The 22,631-nt window shown below is 39.3% G+C and overlaps 1 protein-coding gene across 1 annotated transcript; it reads right to left on the bottom strand.

The window, feature by feature from the left end:
* Positions 1-1,259: 1,259 nt before the first annotated feature.
* Positions 1,260-18,867, bottom strand: LOC145786324 (kelch-like protein 10). Its single transcript, XM_082597963.1, has 11 exons — positions 18,750-18,867; positions 17,670-17,850; positions 15,898-16,006; positions 15,228-15,373; positions 14,635-14,829; positions 10,027-10,167; positions 9,505-9,787; positions 8,432-8,577; positions 7,961-8,121; positions 2,363-2,633; positions 1,260-2,108 (listed from the first exon to the last, which is right to left on the bottom strand). The coding sequence occupies exons 1-11, from the start codon at positions 18,787-18,789 to the stop codon at positions 1,709-1,711; spliced, it is 2,073 nt and encodes a 690-aa protein (XP_082454089.1). The 5' UTR covers positions 18,790-18,867; the 3' UTR covers positions 1,260-1,708.
* Positions 18,868-22,631: the final 3,764 nt, after the last annotated feature.

Genomic DNA, 22,631 nt, shown 5'->3' with positions numbered 1-22,631 from the left:
ATTAAATCAACCTCTGTTTTAAATTTGGTGGTTGACAGACGTAAATAAGCATCTCTGGTTTATCTGCCATTCTGTTCAGTGTGTTGCTTTTCAATCACTTCATTATTGAGAAAATACCTTCGCAAATGTATGTGCTGCACCGAATATACATCTTCAGTGCAAAGTCTTTCAACTCCTTCGAAACTTTACTTGCAACCACACCAGACAGACACTGTGGTTTAACTTTTCAATTTGCAAAAAATAACTTTCCCCTTAAGTAGAATTGAACTCTCCAGTTTTCCTGTGACGCTTTTTCTTTGACACTCATTTTATTAATAAATTACATTACTTGACTAAATATACAAGTTAGCAGCTACAGTAACTTGCAACCGAATTCGAGAGTCGGTGTGTGGTCGTCGGCTCGTCGCGATGTCCAAGGTCTGCGTTAGCAACAAAGAGCAAAAAAACAACGCAAGTCTGTGACATCACAAACCGTGCAAGACTTTACAACTCCAAGTCCAACATGACTGACTACGAACCTTTACTTTGATGATGTGCAACTTATTTAAGGATGTGGTTAATGCAATGCATTTACGTAAAACGCAGGTAGGTGTATTTAACACTTGTTGCGAATTATGCACTGGAAAATCCGGCATGCAAGAAGTATACGAGGGCCTCACAAAAGCTGCACGCGGCCCCATGCAGATCGCCCTGATCTAGGCCGATCGCCATACATCGGTAATATTCAAGTGAAGTATCTGTGCAAATATTCATGCAATAAAAATGAAATGTAATTGTTTTACTGTAATTGCTTTACTGTAATTGTTTTACTGTAATTGCTTTACTGTAATTGTTTTACTGTAATTGTTTTACTGTAATTGTTTTACTGTAATTGTTTTACTGTAATTGTTTTATTGCTGCACTGTATCTGATCAAAATCGATTTTTAGCTGTTTATGATTGAATTGACTCGTGTGAAAATGAATTCGTTTGTATTATATCCTGCTTCAAGTATGTACAAGTGAAGTGTGGCTCTCTCAGCGGTCTGCGAATATGGCGGAGAAAAACAAACTGGTATTCATGTTATTCTTGTGTGTCGTGTTCACAATGCCCTATATGGAATACATACCAGCACTAGACAAAGTCACACTCGCCTATTAATGTTTAAAGAGACTACAGAAGGTCTGCAAAAAGCCGGAAACATCTTTCTATTACTTTCTAACTTACGAGTTACAATTTACACTTTCGATCTGAGTCATTGCCGATTTCTTGATGACTTTTTATCCAGATTTTTAGTGCACTAGATGAAACCTAGACTTAGTAGGATAGCGAACAAAAATTACCGTCCCTATTATAAGTCTAGCGTGGTGTCAAGCATAGAAAGATTTTGACCTCAGAATTGTTATTTTGCCTTGCTCACGTGATATAGTAGTTAAGTGGATATTATATACCGGTACTATATTCAAATGGAGCTACAAGCCATTATGTAAAGATGGTCACGGTGGTAGATGCTTCTAAATGACTATCTGTAAACTTAAAACGTGTATATGTAAGATCACAAGAAATATTGCTTAAAATTATTACTCAAAAAAACGTGCTTTAGGCTACCACATTTTATAATTTCATTGAAAAAGTACTGACAACAATTTGTTGATAGATAGTGGTGGTGGAAACAGCTTTGTTCACTCAGTTTCATGTGGGGATCAGATCCTCGTACCAACAAAACAATCTCAAGTGTCTTCCTCTTCTATAAGAGACTTGAGATATCTGGGAGATATTCCAGTAAGAACGCAACAGCTAAGAGCGCTCCTGCTCATCCGCATTTTCGGAAGACTCTTCCAATTTTCTCTACCTCTCTCATCTCCTCGGAATAATGATGGCTCGCGGCCTTCATTAACTTGACGATCCGAAGAAGGGTTGTCGCCTTCGGATGCATTGAGGTTAGATAAATACGGGGAAAGATTTGATGATTTGTCCATGACGTCATCTATGTGAACACGGGAACAGGGATGCATGCCGCAGTGACGACACACGTCGTCATAATACTCGACGTCGGCGCATGTGGAAACTCCGTTGAATCCTCCCATGACGAGCAAGCGTCCTTCGATGACGCATGCTGTGAAGTTTGACCTACAAGCCCAAATATACGTTGCAATCAACTCACTCGAGTAACCACTTTACCTCATTCAGGTGAATTCTTTTCGTCTTAATGGTTTTATCTGTCACATTCTCACTGGGTGACTCTTAAAGGAAGTTGTATTGGTAGTGGAAAAATATCATTGTGTAATAAACACATAAAAATTTTATCTTCTAGACTAGGATATTAAATTAGGATCAAACTTCGTAGCAAAACAAAACATTGGAATCTGATAGATCGTTCTCACCTCATTGTCTTCATCGGACTCATCATGGACCATTCGTTTGATTCGGGGTCGAAAGCTTCAGCAGAACGTAGTCGATTGTGACCATCGTATCCCCCAAGCACAACCACTCTCCCCCTGTAAGCCACCACTGAAACGCCAGAACGAGCAACTGTCATTCTGGTCACGTGACTCCATTGGCTGCTTTCCGGATCGAAATACTCAACCGTGACAACACACTCCTGCCCAGTGAATCCCCCGGCCACGTAGAGGCGTCGTCCCAAACTACAGGCTCCTGGATACAAAAGAAAAAATTGAATAAATTATTTTGCCACCAAGTTAAATCATAAACACGCCGGAGTCAACCCTGCACTGATGGTTGTGTTCAACACAGGCTGAAAATCAGAGACATTGATGAATTCCTCCTATTGGGCAGACTACGGCTTGGACACGTTGATAGCAACACTAGTTGCATCTCTTAGGTCAGATACGTCAACACTGCAGCACAGTGGGGTCAAGGTAGATCAAAATGTTTTAAGAAGAACTCGTAAAGCGTGATCTTGTAGCCCTGAACATAGACTTTTTTTAACCCAATAGACCGCGAGGTGTAGAAGAAGAAATTCTTTTATTTTGCATCACCAGCATATGAGAAAAAAGCAAAACGAAAAACAATACAAGATTACAAAGTGAGGCAGGTTGTTTGCTGACGATGATAGGAGTGGCAGAAAGACCGAACTGGTCATCAAGTCTGCCACACCCGTGTGGTGTCATGGCTTATTTGACATGGAACGGTGTCGGAGTTGAACGCAAATATATATTGTATACATTACAAAATAAAAAACAATACACACACGAAGTTAAACAGTACAATATAAAAACAGTAATACAAGAAATGATGCAGAAATACAAAATGACATGTACATACAACACAGCATACTGGTAAGACAAAAGCGAATATACAGTAATTAGTGAGATACGGTGAGAATAAGTAGAAACAGTTTGATGGTACTATACCAATTACTTACACTCAGACATTAAGCGCAGTTTTAATTTTTTAGAAAACATACTAATTGTTTGAACTTTTCTTAGTTGTTCCGGTAATTTGTTCCAAGTGTTTGTTCCAAGAAATTTAATTGTGCGTTGGCCAAGCTTTGTATGCCTTCTTGATTTAAAAAGCATACCTTTCTTAGCACCTCTGGTATTATAGTTATGAGTTTCATCACTAGGACGAAAGTACTAAAAAAAAAATTGCTGGTAGATGTCCTTTATTGCTTTTATAAACAAACTTACATACTTCTATTAAAAACATGTCTTCGATTTGTAGCAAGTTGCTTGTTGTAAAAAGTAAGACTTTAGATCTCGACAGACAGGCCACACCCTCGACATGAGAATTTTTCTTGGTCGCTGTATCATAAAATTGGTTGGTGATGATGAGAATGACACTACAAAAGCACCATCAACGCATAACTGACACCACGCATCTCTTCAGTACTATGGCTTCTTTTCATCCGATCCTTTTATCTCACTTAATTCGTGGAACGCGTTAGGAATGTTTAAGATTTGAGGTTTAATGTTTCAAAGACTACATTTTCAGACTGCTGAATAGCCGAGTGGTGAGCGGCCTGAGACGACGCTCGAAAGGGCGTCGGTTCGACACCGCCAAACAGCAAGGGGTTGTGTCTTTGACAAGACACTTAAAGGCACGCTAAAAGTGAACATTCAGATTAGCTCTACGGCCTTCCCTTCCACAACCTTATTCTTCAATCTTCATCCACCGAGTGCAATCCTGAATACGACGAAAACAAGATGGTTGAATGAACAACGGTTTGCTACGCCGCAGTGGTGTCTTAAATGAATTTTAGCCAAAGGTAACGTAATGTTTGGAGTTGGCATTATTGTCATAAACAACTTGTTAATTCTCCAACAAAACACGAGTAGATCAAAAAGCTGAAGGTGGTACCGACGCTTGATAGCAACACAGTCTAATAGCCGCAGCACCGGGATGGAATAACGTGTCTGATGCTACCTCATATTTTTTCATTCATTCTTTCATGCAACAATGCAACGATTGCTATTTATATTTCATGTATATCCTACAGTCCAACTAATTCCCCTTTGTTATTATCTGTCACACAGCCGTAGCCAGTAGGTTAGGGAGGCGGATGATGAGCACAATTCCTTCTGTGAGCAGTCGAGTTCATTTCCAAATAAAAATGTAAACGAAGCTCATCAACAAGTCACAGAAAAAAATTCTACTGTACGTTTTCGTGGTTGCACAGCACAACAAGCAGGCTAAAGTAAAGTGATATTTGAATTAGGAGAATCGAATCATCATCATCGCAATATTATTTATATTCCTGTAAATTTTTGCGGAATAAAACGCAGTAACTTTAAACTTGCAAGCATTTTAAGATTAATGTTTTGTAGTTGTAACAGAATAATTCCACAAAAATTGCCAACGCATGCCAAGCCGAGACAGAGCAACAACAGAGTTAGGTTGTTAGACTAAGTTTCTCGCAGAAATTTTCGATTCCAGGCCGGTACAGTACACTCGAGCAAATGTTGCATTGTTTGGTCCTCCTCATGTGCAACCAAATACTACTGTTTAGGCTACACCGTCACCCTTCGTGCGAGCGAACTTGCACTCGTCTATGGCGCCCCGAACATGCTGCTCCGTCCCAGTGTTGCAGTGCACATGCTACCAAGGTTGATGTTACCCTCAATGACACCATGAAAATAATCATCCACGGTTTCATACCTGTTGGTTACTGTCAAGGATTGCTCAATCATCTTCGCACTATGTGGGACGTTTTAACTGCAACACGTTTAAATGAGGTCTAGCCGAATCGCCATCATGTGTGTGTGGCCTAGCCTCCCAAACCTCCCAAACTGAACATCATTCATCACTGCGCCATTTACTGCCCCACTACTGCACCATTTACGGACCTCGAACTGTAAATTCCAATCTTACAGCCCCAGCAACGCAGTCAAATGGCTGCAGTGCATGGATTGAATCATGTGGCTGGCACCACCTTATCCTTGAGGATAACTTATCCTCAAGAAGTACCTACTCAGTTTGAATTGAAATGTGCCCACTGCAAGCCTAGAGTTTCACTGCGGCAAAACATTTTTAGTCTTACAAGGCGTCTACTGACGAATGACGACGTGGGACTACCTTTGTTGGGATGTTTGCAAAGAAGTTGGTATAATTACAAAGGATTTTATTTTAGTGTTTGAGGGATACATTTTTCTACCCAAACTGTTAAAAACCTAGAAAGGTAATGTAGAAGTAATCGTAGCCTACAATGGAATAATAAATAGTGTAGCGATCTGTGTTACACAGGCTTTGCCAACATGCAAGCTGGAGGCTGATGTAATTTGGATTTTGAACTCTGACATAAATTTACTTTACATTCCTTTGTTAGGTTTGAGAATCCAAATTACCAAAGTGCCAAGATCATTTAATTTTAAATCCCCGCAAAACTCCTAACTTTATGTTCGAAAAGTGACAAACGTTCCCTCTTACCAATGTAGCCAAACGCTTTTTGGATTTTCACCACACATAGTAAAAGAAAGTGCCTTCACTACAAATTTTCACTTTCCTTGTAGCCTAATATCTAGCTAAGTATACAGAATGGCTTGCAATACATTAAATGATAAAAATTCTTTTCTATAGGCTACTTGGCAGTCCCTCAAACACTTCTACTTCTGATAAAGCCATTCTGTATGGACATAGATTGCAAACATGTATGCAGTGCCGGTCTTTGGAGTGTGCAAACCGTGCAATCGCACAGGGCCCGAAAATTAGGGGGCCCGCAATTTACTCAAAAACTGCAGTAATTTTGTCATTTTCAATGGAAAAATTCAACAAGTGAATTCAACAAAGGAATTAGCAACAAGAAAACATAGAAACTCAACGGGTGCAACCTATTTCGTCCCCTGAAAATTTTGTACCCTAAAAAGATCGAGAAAAAAAAACAACAGAGCCGAAGTCGCTGATCGGAGTTGCCGCAAATATTTCAAAATTTCTCTCGATCTTTTTAAGGGACGAAATAGGTCGAAGTTTGATTTTATAACTCGATTTCAGGGTACGAAATCGGGGTACGAATTTTTCAGAGGACGAAATAGGTTACATCCAGACTCAACATAGAGACATTTTTGACTTATTTTTTTACTTATTTTTTACTAGCATTATTAGGAACAAGAATTTTTGAAATACAATTGAAAACTGATGGATGTGATGCTGGCCTTAATTTACTTTAATACAAAACTTTTTGTAACCTGTGGACCAGTGCTTCTCACACACTGCAGTATCTTTGCTTTCTGGTAGCCCATGTTATCTCGTGATATTAATTTTAACCAGCGCTCTCTTCGCTATCCTTGGGTAAGCGACACATTGAAATTTATTCATTTCCATCGTAACGAGTAACACTTTCTGTCCATTATCACATCTATTAGGGCTAGTGGTCTCTCTAAACTACAGGTGTACAGAAACATATAGGCTATGTTACTTTCAAAAGCACACAATTTAAACTAATTAGGCTAGATTGGTTTCAATGTTAATTCATGTATTAAACATATCTAACACACTAGCCTGCTAGCTGGTGGCCTCTGCAGATTTACTGCCAGGCTAATCTAGTTTCACACGTAAAAACCTCTAATTCTCTGAAAAAACTGCAGTGCCTAGTTTAAATTTGTTGATATAAAGCATATTTAGCTCCCTGAATAACAACGCACTCGCAAAAATCAAAAGCACTTTACGTGACAACTAAAGACCTCGTTTGAACCATCCGCCTCCAGGTTTCGACTGGAGGCGCGCGGTGTCCTTGCTTGTTATAGAGATCGTCTTGATAGTAGCAACAAGGATATCTAGAGAAGATATTCGATCTCGATATCTTCTTTAGATATCCCTGAGTAAAAATATTACAAAGTTGCTCAAGATCACATAAAGTAGCCTATAGGCTGCACAAAGACTGTAGGCCTACCTATTACAGTAATTCATTCACGATTCGAACGACAATGCTTGTGTACGTAAGCAGTTTAATAAAATTGGGTTTGCGTATTGAAGTGTCCAAAATGTAAAACATGCAATTTTAAATTGTTTCACCATAGCCTCCCAGACGCCACCCTGCGCTGGAGCATATGGAGGTAGGCTATAAATCCCCAGTTTATCTCCTTCTGTCTCAGGGCGTTGCGAAATTCAGTTGATTTTATCGGAATAGATAGCATTAACCTGCCCTCGTAAATCTGTAAGCCTAGTAAAAGCAAGTAAAAAATCACTCAGCGACAATGACGTGTAACCAGCTCAACATGAATAGCGCGAGATGCCATATAGCCTATGTGAACAAGAGTCCTTTTTGTGACTCCTACAGTACCTTCAGCAAAGGTTAAATTACTCAAACTTTTTACTTCTGCTTGCAATTTTGGCTACTAACAAATAAGTCAAATGTGAAGCTGCACGTTGGCTTGTCCTGTGTATAAAGGCCGCCGTGATGGTAATTATTCCAAACAAATCCAAACAGATGTGGCATAGGCTACTGTGGCCAAATAACCAAAACTGCTTTGCCGATTCGCGCAATCACAACGTTCACGAATATACATATACAGTATGAGATAATAAACCTGCGTCACTACGCCGTTCCAACATGTCAGGCAATCGTTTCCAGACGTTTCGTGAAGGGTAAAATTTTTCTGCGGTTTTTAGCCTTGCAGCCTCGGAGCCGTCCGATCCTCCGAACGCGTAAATACATTCGTCCATGAAGGCAACCCCAACATAGCACCTCCTGAAACGGAGACTCCAGTAGTGACTCATCGAAAGAGTTGTGACTCCGTGTCTTCGTATTTATGTTTTCAGTTATACTTTTGAAACCACTCGAACACTATGTGCTACACCATGAACTAACACAAACCCCTTGATAAACATTATGTCTATGCTTGACGGGATTTTACTCGTTGGCGTAGTTACCTCGGAGTGACTGCTGATCTACCTCGGCTGAACAGCACTGCATCGGCCATCGCGGCGATGAAATGCCAAGTAGTCATGGCAACAATGCAAGATATTTTTGGTTCCCCATAAGGTCATGTGTCACCAACCTGCTGTGCATCCCACACATTTCCTGCCAATGGCAACGCTCCACGTCATAACGATCGCACGAGTTGTAAGTGTTGTGTCCATCGTAGCCGCCGATGACGTACATGAATCCGTCATGATACAGAACAGAATGATACGCTCGCGGACGCTGTACAGTAGATAAACCAGCAATATTACGACGTCGCAAGCGTTTATAATTATTTCACGAACGTTTAAGAATGAAAACTTAAGTTAAGAAAAAAAGGTGAAACAGTCAAAGTTTCTACTTTGAACAGCACCAATTTCAAATCTAAACATTCAAGAAATTGAAGATGAATAAGAATGACCAGCTTTAAACACATACACTGTGGTCCAATCTGTGTCTTCAGCAAAGAGAAATAAATACAATCAGGCCGTAGACGATGATGATGATAATCGACACCTCTCTCAATCGATAGCCTACGTCTTTTCCGGGACAGATAAGTGTGCCTCAACCGTGCCTAATTGACACATTCTAAGATGCAGCATAAAGAGCTATGGCCAGACGAACATCACTCGTATCAATCACTTTAGCAGCCTCTATGGGTAGTTCAACAAAACATTGAAACCCTGTGTTTGTAATAGGATAGAGCCTTCGTCGTTAAAGGCTTTTTGGAAATAAAGCAACCACCATAGTAAAGACATTTTTATTTTTTTGAGACAGCCTCTTAGATTTGTGGTTTATATATGATTATCACCACAATACTGAGTATTTATTTGTTCAGCGAGCACTTGTATTTTGTTACCTAGATTTATGGTTATGAAGGTTATCTTGCTCTTGACATGCGACAAATCTTTCTCTTCTGTATTGCTAACTTTTCTATTGCCTAGTGTCTGGGTAATTGCAGTGTTTTGATGTACCGGTATTATAGATTAATTGGCCGGATTATGGTGATATTGGAATTCGTGATATTGGTGATTCATTTCACCATTTATATTCCCAGCTAATACAGTACTTTACGAGTTTTAATTTAAAAACCGATATGCAGTTGAACGAGTTTCTACTTTTGAACCAGAAGATGCTAAATGTTTGTCTACTCTCGAGTGGCCAGATCACCTTTAATATTGGAGGAAACAATTTGTTGATTTTCCTCCATTTCTTCCTCCTTGGTTCATATAGCTCAGAGGAGTTAGAAGGACTGTCCCCACACCAACCTCCGACCACCAAGATAAGGTTGCGCGGTAATCGTGGAGTTGACCATTTCTTCATCAGATCCCGCGTATTTGTTGATGACGACATAAAATTATTTCCATTGATGTCTTGTTTTGATGACGTCGGTGGAAGGCTTTCGTCGAACCCTCCATTCTCTAGCTGCTCTTGCACAAAATCTACAAATCGTCTAAACAAAACACAAATTCTAAAATAATCAAAGGGAACGTTAACCCTGAAGTGCAACCTCAACAGCATATTCATCAGTGCAGTCCAGCCCTCTTGTGGCTGCGTGTGACGTTTAAAGCAATTGTGATCCAAAAGTAGATGACGTAGGTGAGCAGCAGTCTGAAGGAAACTCTTGTATGTCTCGTTCATCACAATTCCTCTTATCTAAGATGACTAGCTAACAAACGAAAGCGAGTATACCTTGTATCTTTGCAAAAGATAACGAAGTTGTTCTTCTTTACAACATCTTCAACAAAATCCGGAGCAAGACTGCACCACCGGATTGAAAGGAGGAGCTGGTAGAGGAACTTGTGTCTGTGGAGGGCATCCTTGCTCACCCATCTGCAAATAGTTGACAGTTACACATAAAACAAACCATCTAATTAAAAATACATACGAGATCAAGTGTATTCCTAATATCACAAAAAATGTGATGGATGGTTGACAACAAGCACTCGCAGGCTTCAGCTTCATCTATAAAGCTTACGTGGATGCCTTTTCAGCCCAATGATGAAGATTCGTTAAATTAATTACTCAACCACTACTGGTGGTTTCATAATTTTAACCTGATTTGGATATTCAAATTATCCACACTTGTTATAAAAACTTATTAAAAGAAATGCCATTTCTTATGTATAAACCTTGTTACTTTACGCAACAAACAGTTTACCAGCCTCATTTTTTAATCATAAATTGACTTCGCTATCACAGCATCCTGAGTTTGATTAAGTCAAGAGAAAAAATAATAATAAAACCTCTTCAAGGGTTTCAAGTTTAGATATTGTGGCGCCGCTGTGGAAGCAATTAAACACAATATAAGTTATAATCGAGAAGAGCGCTGGAGTTGCAAGTGGAGGGTCGTAGAAAACAAGGAAGACCCAAGAAAACGTGGAAAAGGCAAGTTGAGGAGGAAAGCAGCAAGGTGGGCTTAACAAGAGAGGACGCGTTAGACAGATTGATGTGGAGGCAGGGTGTGAAGGCGATTGCGGCACTTGGAGGTGAATCCGGCCATCCTCGGTAACGGAGACATCACCGGATTAAAACTGGACTACTACTACATAATCGATTACTAAACAATAAACACTATTAATACTAGAAAAAGTGCTCAATACCAAGCAAAAAGCCAAGCAGAGCAAATTACATCAAATATAGTTATTACTTTCTAAAACCTATAGCCTACAGCCTGTTTCACCCTAATGGATCATCAGAAGGTCCTTATTCAAATAGAATTTTCATTTTGCCTACTGTTCGGAAAATGCCAGCATGTTAAGGCAAAAACAATGAATACGAATTAGCAGTGCTGTTAAGTCGTGGTTTCCTCCACCAGTATGGTGAAACCCAGTGCATTTGCTGTGAATTGGCTATATCAGGGCCACAAAGTGTTGACGTATTTGATGGTCAATTTTCTTCGCACATGTTGACTGTTCAGTGGATAACTCCCTTTATGATGTTTTAACTGACTTGTTTGTGCTTATGTAAATACTAAATTGGTTGAAAAAACAGTTCAGTCAAATATAGAACCAAAGTAGACCTACGCTTTTTATTTGTAATTGCATTTACCCTTTAGTTAACTTATTTTTGACTTGTCAAAAAAGCCCAAAATTGCTCAAAATTTACAGCATTAGATCAAAAATTGTCAAAATTGTTAACAAACTGCATTGTCGTGGCGCCGTAGAGGTTGCACTATCAGTGAACTTTTCATTTTACACCTTGTTGCCTACTTTATACTGTTGTAAATGGTCCATTGTCTACTTATTGTGAATCATAAGCTGTGAATGAATGCAAAGTTATAGAGTGGTGAATATCCAGCGCGACTACCAAGCACTGCCGCAGCTTATCAAAAAGATGGAGAACTCCCACTACACGATGAAAGAAACTCACGCCGATATCTCAAATCTGAATCTGAAACAAAGACTGTATGGACATTGGTTTTCATATCAAGAAGCGCATGATGAAAAACTGCGACGTAGACAACATTGTCGGTATGAAGCATCAGGGTGTGCCACCAGCAGTACACGCTGAACGTGGTGCCAGCCAACTACTGCTCTCCCGTGATTTGTCACAACCTAATATCCGCCATTTTTAAGTTTTCGAGATAAACGACTTTTTGTGTTTATAGCTGTAAAATTAACAAGGTAAAACACTCGAAGTTGACTTCTGGAAGGCTGGAGCGGACAACCAAACAAAATTTTTAAGAATGAAATTTGAGCCAGGTTTTTGTTTGTTTTTTTAAATATGGCGTATATTTGGTTTTGCCAAATAACTAGTTATAAAAAAGTATTAGGTTTGTATGATAAAACCTAATATATACTCTCGATGTTGACTTTAACCGCCTTATTGGCTAATTTAATGTTATGTTTTTGTATGATAAAGCCTCATATAAGCTAAATGTTGACTTTGGCCACACTATGTTGGCTTTGTAAGCCTAAATCAAACCTAAAATACCGGTAAGCCTCTGGATTTCTCCCACAACTGTGTATCATTTCATCACTGTAATCTCTAGATGACTTTGCTGATATCACAAAAGCCTGCTAAGTTAAAGGCTATCGCTGACTCAAAATTAGGCCTAGTTGCTGGTAGCCTACTAACCATGCCTTCATTTTAGGCAGAGGTGACGAACCTGGGGCTCGTCAAAGAGTTTTGTGAGGCCCGCAAAACGATTTGACAATCGCTCATGCATTAAAGACAAAAGACATCTCAAAGCTGTTTTATGCATTCACTGGTACACCTTTCCTTTGCTATTTTTTTGCCCTAAACACTAACTTTCAAGGTTTAAAGTTAGAAAATAGGAAAGCTATAAGGCAAAGAGAAATAAAACATAGTAACTTTAGCGGGTTTAGCATACTTTATTTCACACAAAATATAACATAATTAAATAAAATAAACTCAAACGTTTTCGACACGTACGTGTGTCTTCATCAGGAATTAAATCTGCAATACATAAAATGAAAAATCGTAAGATAAATTTGACTATGCACTGTAACTGTAATGACACTGGACTGAAAGCACAAACTGAACAAATGATACGAGAATGATTGCGAGTAAATTATACGGTGGGAAACAGATCACGTGAGGTGTAAACTACAGGCATTGGACAAAAACAATTAGAACACACATTTTGTGTTTTATGTATTGCAGATTTAATTCCTGATGAGGACACACGTACGTGTCGAAAACGTTTGAGTTTATTTTATTTAATTATGTTATATTTTGTGTGAAATAAAGTATGCTAAACCCGCTAAAGTTACTATGTTTTATTTCTCTATGGTTCAACAATCTACCAAAGCTCTATAAGGCAAAGTTGTTAAAACACTATTCACCAACTTCACCTTGTATTTTTGGTGGATTCCAATGTATGACGTCATAGAATTTTGACAAGCGCTAAGTTGTGTGGCCCGATAACTCGGGTAGGCACTTTGACATTACCCAGTACCCACTCGTCGAAAAGCGTACTCGCAATTCAGCTGATTTCAGTCATGTGACTCGACACGTGATATTCTGATCGAAAAATTTTGATACAAAGAAATTTAACTGACAGCTTCGCTACAACCAGCGTTGCCTAATGGTTAGGGCAGAGGAGTAGTAATTTCGATTTCGTGGGTTCGATTTCCACCCTCTGCTAATACTATTTTTTCTTCTGCAACTGAACTGAGTGCAAGAAGGATCTTAATGACTGCAATCAATGGAGTTTATAAGGAAAATTGTGACTAAAACACAAAGCAATTTCACATTGAAAAGCAGGCACTCTTCGACGAGTGGGTGCTGTTAGAGTGCCTACCGATAACTCGTGTGTAATTGACAAAGTGGCCCGAGACCGCAAAAAGGTTCGTCACCCCTGATTTGAGGCTACCGTACTACATTGGCTCATTGGCTACACAGCATCTGGGACGGTTGATTAGAAATGACCAAACACACTGAGTAGCGTACTCCCGGGCATCTGCTTTATAATCATATGCAAGCTAAGTTATTTAGCGCACCGTAAAGTCAATTAAGCCATCAGTACAACAGTAGGTTACGAAAAATCAAACTGATCGGCGAGACGTAAATGATACGGCATTTAATGAAAAGAAAAGCTAGTGTGTTCGGATAGACATTTTAGGCTAGCCTAGGCTACATTAGCTTACTTAGTGCTTGACAACATTTTCGCCCAATCTACTTTATCAAACGCTTTTAAATCCGCTTCATGCAACTCAAGAGATGTAAGATGTTGTGAAATAGCCTGCTGCAATTGCTTCTGAAATTATGGCTGTCACGTGACGATATCCTGTTACGTGATTGGAGTAAATGAATATGTTAGGTTTCAGAAAATTATTCTTGCACAGATTAGAATATGTTAGGTTTTACCCACCAATTATCTCGAAAACCATACTACATTAGGGCACAAATTTTTGTCAGGAGATGCATGAAGTCTTTAAACGTAGAAAAATGCAAAAAAGTCATTTTCGACAAAATGGCGCATATTAGGTCTACCAAAATCACGGGAGTGCTGCTGTTGAACGTTCTTTCTCCATTCATGGCAAGCTACTTCGTAAGGACAGACAGTTCCTACCAGAAAATGCAGAAAAGTAGCCTATCTCTCGTTGTAGTACAACAAGTTTTAACTTTTTGTACAATAATGCGTAATTTACAACTTGAGTTCTTCATACGTCAAAAGTTGTCAAAACGTTTAGTTTTTAGGTCAAAAATTTTCGTTTTTTAGATCAAAAAATAATCGCCCTGATTATAAGGGATTATGCATGCTGTCCAAGCCATTTAGTTTTGCAGGCCACGGTTTTACCATAAGTATTTAAACCACCCAATGAATCTTACCGGATTACCAGCCAAAATGTTATCGTTTCCTCCACCACGTTTAACTCGTCATCCGAGAGAAACAGATCAAGATCGCCCGCTGGCAGATTCCAAATTCTTTGCAAATCGTCACGAGGTGGTGCGCACGAAATTTCGACAAAATGTTTCAGGATGTAAGATTTTGTGGCTGCTTCAAGTTCTTTGCAATAATACGTTCTAAAGGCAAAAGTTATCACTCAACAACATTGCTTATCATTATAATTTCACCAGCAATCGCAAAATTAATTCAGACACTTCTATTGATGACGTTGGATCAACATAGATGATTGAAAATAAGTGGCAACGTTCAAAATGTTAAATAACTAACTGGTGAACACTACTATGGTGAGTGACAAATTGATATAAGGTGTGAAACGTTAGATTTGACAAAACATCTAGCGTTGATTACACGATACGGAATATATCTTGCGTCTTCAAAGAGTCCAAAATGCTATTGAAGCTTATTTAATTGCTCTAGCTAGTAATCATTATTCTCTTAGTCTACTCTAGTAAATAATATCTTCCACCCTATTGTACCAGTTGTGTTTTAAAAATCAAGTTAGGATTAATACTACCTGGCAAAATCCCATATATCAATGCAATTCCATAGGTTGATCTCATTCAACAGGAAAGTGAAACACTTGCCTACAATCTCTTCCACCCCAAGGTGATTGGCGGCAATCAGTAATTCTTTCGTCTCTTGCAGGGTCGTCAGCTGCACCTGTGCCACCAACGACTAGCTTCAGTACATACACACAAGTAAGCTGCTTATGGAACCTAACAGCACTATCAAACTAGCTCAATGGCCAAGTGACTTGAGTGCTATCCTCTGCGTCGGTAGATGTGGATTTTTGACCATTCATTTATTTTTGATCCTTTTGAAAATGGCAGTAAATTTCATTCCTGCCTGGCACCCAGCAGCGGAGTATGTTTAGCTTACTAACGTACTTCCCTGACGTCGTTTGCAACCGTTCGGCACACTGCTCTCAGTGTCAGGAGGCCGTTTCCTTGCGGGCTGAACGAATTGGGTTCGGACGCAATAAGAAGGACTCAATAAGAAGTCGCCGCAATAAGGACTCCTTCAAAAACACGGCTGTTGATTGCGGTTCAAGACTCAACGTTAGTCCTGGGATGGGGCCCAAATTGCTCAACAAACAGCAAAATCACATGACAATGCTATCCGTTAACCAGCTTAATTTGAGTGGAAATGACGTATTGTGAATGTTTCACAAGTTATAGGCCTACCTCTCTGTTATATGCAAACTGCAGGATGTGTTCCATGACGCTGCTTGTCACTCCGGGAATTGAAATTTCTCGTTTGTTCCCGCTTTCCCAGCGCCCGCTAAACAGCGACCTGTTGAGGTCAATATTAGTAATATCTTCGCGGTGTGACGTATACATTTAAAACTCTGAGCTTTCGAACCTGTTTCCAGACAGCCACTTCATCTGGTCCAGATCTGGTCAGATACCCGATCTGGTAAAGATCTGGGCCAGATGAATTGGCTGTCTAGGTTGCTATTAAAACTAGTGACATAATGACAGGATGGAGATTTCTCGATAATGAAGGACATGAGCCATGAAAGGACAAAATAATGCGCTAGCTAGATAAACAAACTTAAAAGAATGATTTGTATTGTCATGTGGCTTTTATTTCAACTTACCTTAGCTACTCTAAATCTTAAGCTATTAGAAAAGTAAATTTCATTCAACATAGCTTACTTTCTAGGCCTGTTGGTAAAACTGAACATTCTGTTAAAAAAAAGAAAACTTTTCAGCCTTCTCCATCTCATACAGCCTCAACCTCAGATGTGCTCTTGCTGTTGCATTGTCTCAACCAAAGCACTTGTTCTCCCCTACACTGTTCTTTTGTTCTTGAAATCTCTTTTTTTTCCTGAATAAAAGTTGCCCACCACCAGGCGCGGATATAGGAGTTTTTTTCGAGAGGGGGTGGGGGGTGGGGGGGGCAGAAAATTTAAAAGAAAGAATTAAAAATAAAGAATCAATTAAAAAGAAAGAAAAAGATAAAACAGATATGAACAATGATACTACGACATTTCGGCTACGATATGCCATAAAATAGACATTTAAACAGCCATTTTCATCAATTGTGAATGTTTAAAAAATTAATTTTGCTTGAATCAAAATTGCTAAGCATGCAAAGTAAACTTGAAAGCTGGTTTAAAACCTCTTATGCATTGTCCATGACCAAATGGATATTTGTATGTTTGCAGGCATATACGGTAATTGATTGAAATTAAAATGAAGACTAAAAACTATAAAACAGCCATTCAAGGTTTCAGATTGTTTCAACTGACGTCATTTGGTTCAGCGTTAGTTTCAGCAGAGTCAGCTCCAACAAATGTTGTTATTAAAGTGTATTTGAAGTTGTATGAAACAAAATAACGGAGTTTGATCGATGGATAATTTCAACCATAACAATAACAAACAATTATTCCCCCCACCCGGGATAAGTTAAGTCCGCCGTGGGACCAATATCAGCTGTTTAGAAGCGGAAACATAAAATTTCAACAATTCCTCACAAAATTTCGGAGGGGGGGCGGCTCTCTGCCCCCTCCCCCCATAAATCTGCGCCTACCCATCACAACATCTTTCTGCACTTTTCGCATTTTGCTGTTTGTTACTTAGGCACGGTGGGATGGCGCAGATAAGGTTCGGGCTGCTTTCCAATCATGCAATCCTTGTTCGACACTCTGCTTTAGCTGGTTGTTGGTATACAGACCACATCTCAACGCAGGGCGTAATAAATTGGGTTAATGTAGTTGCTGAAGGAAGGGCGGCGAAAAGAACTGGCCATCTTACTGGTTGGTGCCGAAGGCTTAGTATAATAAGAACCAAGCAGGACTTCGTGAATTTGACACGAAAATTGCAATAAACCCCAAAAACAAAACAGTAAGCTGACACAATGCTAACTAAAAGACGAAAGAAACAAATATAGCTGTAAGACCACTAAGCGATGTAAAACAGATAGCCTGAAATGAAACAATCTAATATCTCACTTGAAGTAGGGACTGCAAGCGCACAGGATGATGCGGTGAGCAGGGAAACAGTTACCATCGGTGGATTTCAACACCACATCAAAGAATAACCCTTCGGTCCGTACGTCACTAAATGTTCTCCATTTCTCATGAGATGCCTGCCATGATACTGACTCGTCTTCCTGGCTCCGTTCTTTTGAACCTGGTTTCATAAAAGCTTTGTCAATTTTGTATTGAAAACTGAAATCAAATCGGATAGAAAAACTGATGGAAAATTCTACACTATGCCTTTAGCTTGAAAATTGCAATAATATATACATTATTTTTCTATAGGCTCATCATCATCCAAATTCGTTTTTGTCTCCACATATGGGGATGGCAGATTCTTCTTTTGCCTGATTTAATATTGTGTCGTGTACCATGTGCATGCTTAATTCTAAGGCGCAGTGACAACCACTTTGTGCAGTGATCAGGGCAGTGCGAGCACGATCTTACCCCTTTCCCGAAATCCACTAATGGGCCCCTATGCTTAGTGATGGCGCTTAAAAATAGGACAAGTGAGCGTTTAAGGCCGCAAACTCTTTCTATGTGAGGGGGGGAACTCACACTCTTAGATTGACTTTGAAAAAGATTGCGCATTTTTTAATATTTTTCATCTGCTTTACTTTTGCTTATCAAAATGCAATATGATTGGTTATCGCTTCTCCTCAATTTTACGCTTTTGCTTAAGTTTGCAATTGTATAGTTTTCATGTCAGGGGCCTAAGCTATGTAACTATTTTCTAAGAAATGTGCAGTCATAAAAATTGCTTAGAATTAGGTATGAACATGTAATTAATTTCAACGCTACCATGTGTTACTATGTAATTGATTTCTAAACGTAACCTCCTATAGCCTTCTGTATCTTAAATGCTGACCACAAAATCATAAGTTTTGAATCAATCTCCGACTTGTTTTGTCAGAAGCTTAAGCCTTTGTTCACGCGTTAAAAGGAATATATAACAACTTATTAAAACCGATTTTGAATTACCTTTTTTCTGAAAAACTCTTACCATTTCAAGAAGAAAAAAATCATCTACTTTTATGCAAGTAGTGGACTTACCTTCTCTACTTGGAGCGTCTCCGGATGCGTTAGGAAACATAAAACTAAGTCTTTGCAGAGCGCAGTATTACAATATTGTTATGGATAACCTTTGGACCTCAACCACAGCACATTTATTGCTTGATACCCGAAATAGTAACTACGGAATCACAACAGCTGATAACACGTCTATGACGTAATAATTTCTTGATGTGGTGGAAATACAGATTTGAAAAACTTCTGGGTCACATACCAACTGCTATGCTTTTCGTACGAGCACAAATACTCGGCATGCATACGTCCGTGAAGTGGCGTAGCCAAAGGGGCGGGAGGTTAGAGGTTTCAAGCCCCCTCGTTGGCACGCGTGTGACGTCACGATATTGAGAATGATGCATTCAGTCTCTTTATGTCTCTAAAACAAAGTTTGCCTAATTTTAAACGAAACTGCATTAAAAGAGCGAGTTTTGCCAATACCAATCATTTCAACCAGGAATTAGCAACAAGAAAACATAGAGACTTAGATTTATTTCCGAAAAATGCCGAAGAAACCATCATCATATCCTTTTGCTATGCCACCGGACAGCACCATTCTACAAGAATATTCATCCCCCAGACCCCCCGCCGCTGGGTGTCGTCTTAGGCGAACACGCCGTCGGGCTTCGCCCTCCGGCCGTCAAATCCCCCCCTTTCAAAATTCCTTGCTACGCCACCGCGGTCCGGAGCAGTGTTAATCACCCCCTGTATCTCCTTGATGAGAGGCCCAGGGCCGTTTAGGAGCCTACCGTACTTGCTTTAGTCTGTCTGAAGATTTTTGCCTACTTGAAAAAAAGATGGAAATACAGCTACAAAGGGTCGAAATTGAATAGATTCTTCTTTCGTTTGAGGCCGCGCAGGCCGCGTTGTTATATCCAGGCACAGCAGCCAATGGATTGTGTATTCATCGAGCGTTGTTAGGTCCACTTGTCTGTTCTGAGGTCGGTATACAGGACATTGGTAGATAATGTGGCATGCAGTCTGAAAAGCTGAGCCACATGAATAAGATGGTGAGTCGGCGAGGCTCCATTGGAACATGTTGCTATTGAAACGGCCCACCCCAGTTCGCAAGCGATTGAGCTTCACCCGTTTTTTCCAAGTAAGTTCTGCTCCTGGTGGAGCATTGGTATTAGGAAGGACCATGAATTAAACTGGTTTTGCGATTTCTTTCCATTCGCTATTGCAAACTTTGGAAATGTGAAAGTTAAAGTTGCAGGTAGCTGCAGCATGGCGGGAAAGAGGACGTCGATTTCAAGCGCTGAGGCCTTTGAAGGTGCAATTTTATAACCATCTGGTTGAAGAGGTGGTCATCCTGTTTAGACTCATGTTGCCAACCCCATCATGGTGAGTCCCGGTAATTCACGTTTGTGAAGCGAATGACAACAACCAGAGACCGCAACTCACAGGGAACCCGGGGTGGTAAAAGTATAAACCCTCGGCCCGCTGTCTAACGAGAGGAACTCATCTTCCTCGTCCTGAGAAAGTGCACTTCTCAGTGCAGGCAGTTTCACCTGTCGTAAGGGTCGGAGTAATACTAAAAGACCGACGGAAGTGGAATTTAATGGGATCCGACTCTTGTGACGCTATAAGTGGAGATCCGATATAAAATCTGCTGTGCCGCTAGCCAGTCCTCTGGAGTGGGGCCGTGCAGCTAGCCAGTCCTCTGGAGTGGGGTCTACAAGTGAAAACTTTGCCGTAAAATCTGCACAAATAACAAACAAAATACCATGATGATGATGATGATGATGATGATGATGATGATGATGATGATGATGATGATGATGATGATGATGATGATGATGATGTTGCATAACATTCGCGTAACTGGTGTGATAGTTTCCAAAAAAGAAATTCTGACAGAGAAGTACTGCATGTGAAAGATATGTAAAACCTTGTCATGGTTTTCAATCTTATTGCCAAATCATATCGAACTACGGTACGTTTTTGTAAACTTGTGTAATCCATTCCATGTGCTTTGTAACGAAATGGGAGCAGAATGCAGTGGACTTTTATTTCATTCCAACATCCATTGGCAGGCAAAGTTGCTCAAAAATAGCTATGGCTTGAACTGAGATGTGAGTCAATTTTTTGTGCTTGTTGTTTTTTAAAAAACATGTTTTAAAAAAAAAAAACGAACATAAAATATGATCGTTTTTTGCACCAACAATTTCTCTAAAATTTAAATGTTGGAACAAAATTTGCATTTTTGCTTTTCTGAAATGTTTGTTCGAAATAATCAAGACATCGATAAGTTACCAAAATAGAACTTTGTCGCTAAACTTTTGCTGCGATAAATGTCTCCAATCCTTTAAACCTATGGTAACCTATGGATTCTGAAGTGTGTTAGATGTCCCTGGATACGCATTTTCATGATGATATAAGTAGCAGGGTTGGTTGTAAACATGGTCCACGCTTGATGAATAACATAACCAATATTTTCGTAGTTTTAGGTCTGATTGTGTTACTTTATGAGGGTGTAATTTGTTGAAAACGAACGATCTTTTTGGAGACAATCATTAAGAAAAGGTTTTGATGTTGTTTGGTAGAGCTGTGACACTGACAGTAATTGCTTTTTTGACCTTTGGGTTTGCAATAATGGGGGAAAATCATCATTTTTGCATCCTTATCTATCATTTGTATTAGCATCGGAATTTTTCACTGATTAATAGGCTATTAGCCTGTTGTTGAAACTATAAACATCAACAAGTAGGGGAGAATAACTCTCTAACGTTGCTGTCCTTCTTGTCCACTTTATTATCAAGACCCATCAATGCTTCAAGGGCATTACTATACAACTTTTTTGAACAAAAAATGTGAAAATAATTTTTGTCATAAATTATGATCGAGATTTTGCGTGGTATAATGATATTGTTATCGTCACTAACACAATTCACCCACGTTACTTGCTTGGATGTTCTTGTTGAATAGGGTGGCTCGTTTTTGAACTTTTTTTTTAAATTCTCTCGGGATAGTGGGGAAATGGTGCCAATGAGTGTGAAAACGCTCATGACAAAATTTGAGATTCGTAAAACATTGTCTTCAGCCTCCTCATGGGGCCCAAAAATCGAAAAATGGGGTCAAAAACGCAATTTTTTTCACAAATATTTTTAGTTTGGGTAGATACAATATTGTTTAGATATATCTAAATAACCTAAAAAAAAATTGGAGTCATTTGAACTATTCCTTCAGCTTCCTCACAGCTTCTGAAAATTTCCATTTTGCTGAAAATTTCGTATTTTTGTTGGTGGTTACATGATACATAATTGCGTTAGACATTTTGCCAGCTATAAAACGTCATTGTATTTCTCTTTATAGACCTGTTCTGAGCTGTTGCGTCATTTTTTAATGAAATTGGGTTAATTTGGTAGAAAAAAGTGACGTCTTTTATTTGAATTTACGTCACTGACATAGTTTGGGGTTATGTATCCACAAACAAAAATGCAAAATTTTCTGCAAAATGAAAATTTTCAGAAGCTGTGAGGAAGCTGAAGGAATAGTTCAAATGACTCCAATTTTGTTTTTTAGGTTATTTAGATATATCTAAACAATATTGTATCTACCCAAACTAAAAATATTTGTGAAAAAAATTGCGTTTTTGACCCCATTTTTCGATTTTCGGGCCCCATGAGGAGGCTGAAAACAATTTTTTACGAATCTCAAATTTTGTCATGAGCGTTTTCTCACTCATTGACACCATTTCCCCACTACCCCGAGAGAATTAAAAAAAAAGTTCAAAAACGAGCCACCCTATTGTTGAATCAGCCACGAACTTAATCGCTGGGAGTTTCTGGTTGCCTCAGCTTTTTTTTTTCTCTTCAGGTAGTCTCTTTTGTGCTCCGCGTTGAGATCTTTTCATACTAAAGTCAACTT

Source organism: Aplidium turbinatum, chromosome 17 (assembly GCF_918807975.1).
Source record: "Aplidium turbinatum chromosome 17, kaAplTurb1.1, whole genome shotgun sequence".
NCBI classification, from domain to species: Eukaryota; Metazoa; Chordata; class Ascidiacea; order Aplousobranchia; family Polyclinidae; genus Aplidium; species Aplidium turbinatum.
Note: the sequence above shows the minus strand (reverse complement) of the source record. Positions and strands in the feature narration are given on the sequence as shown.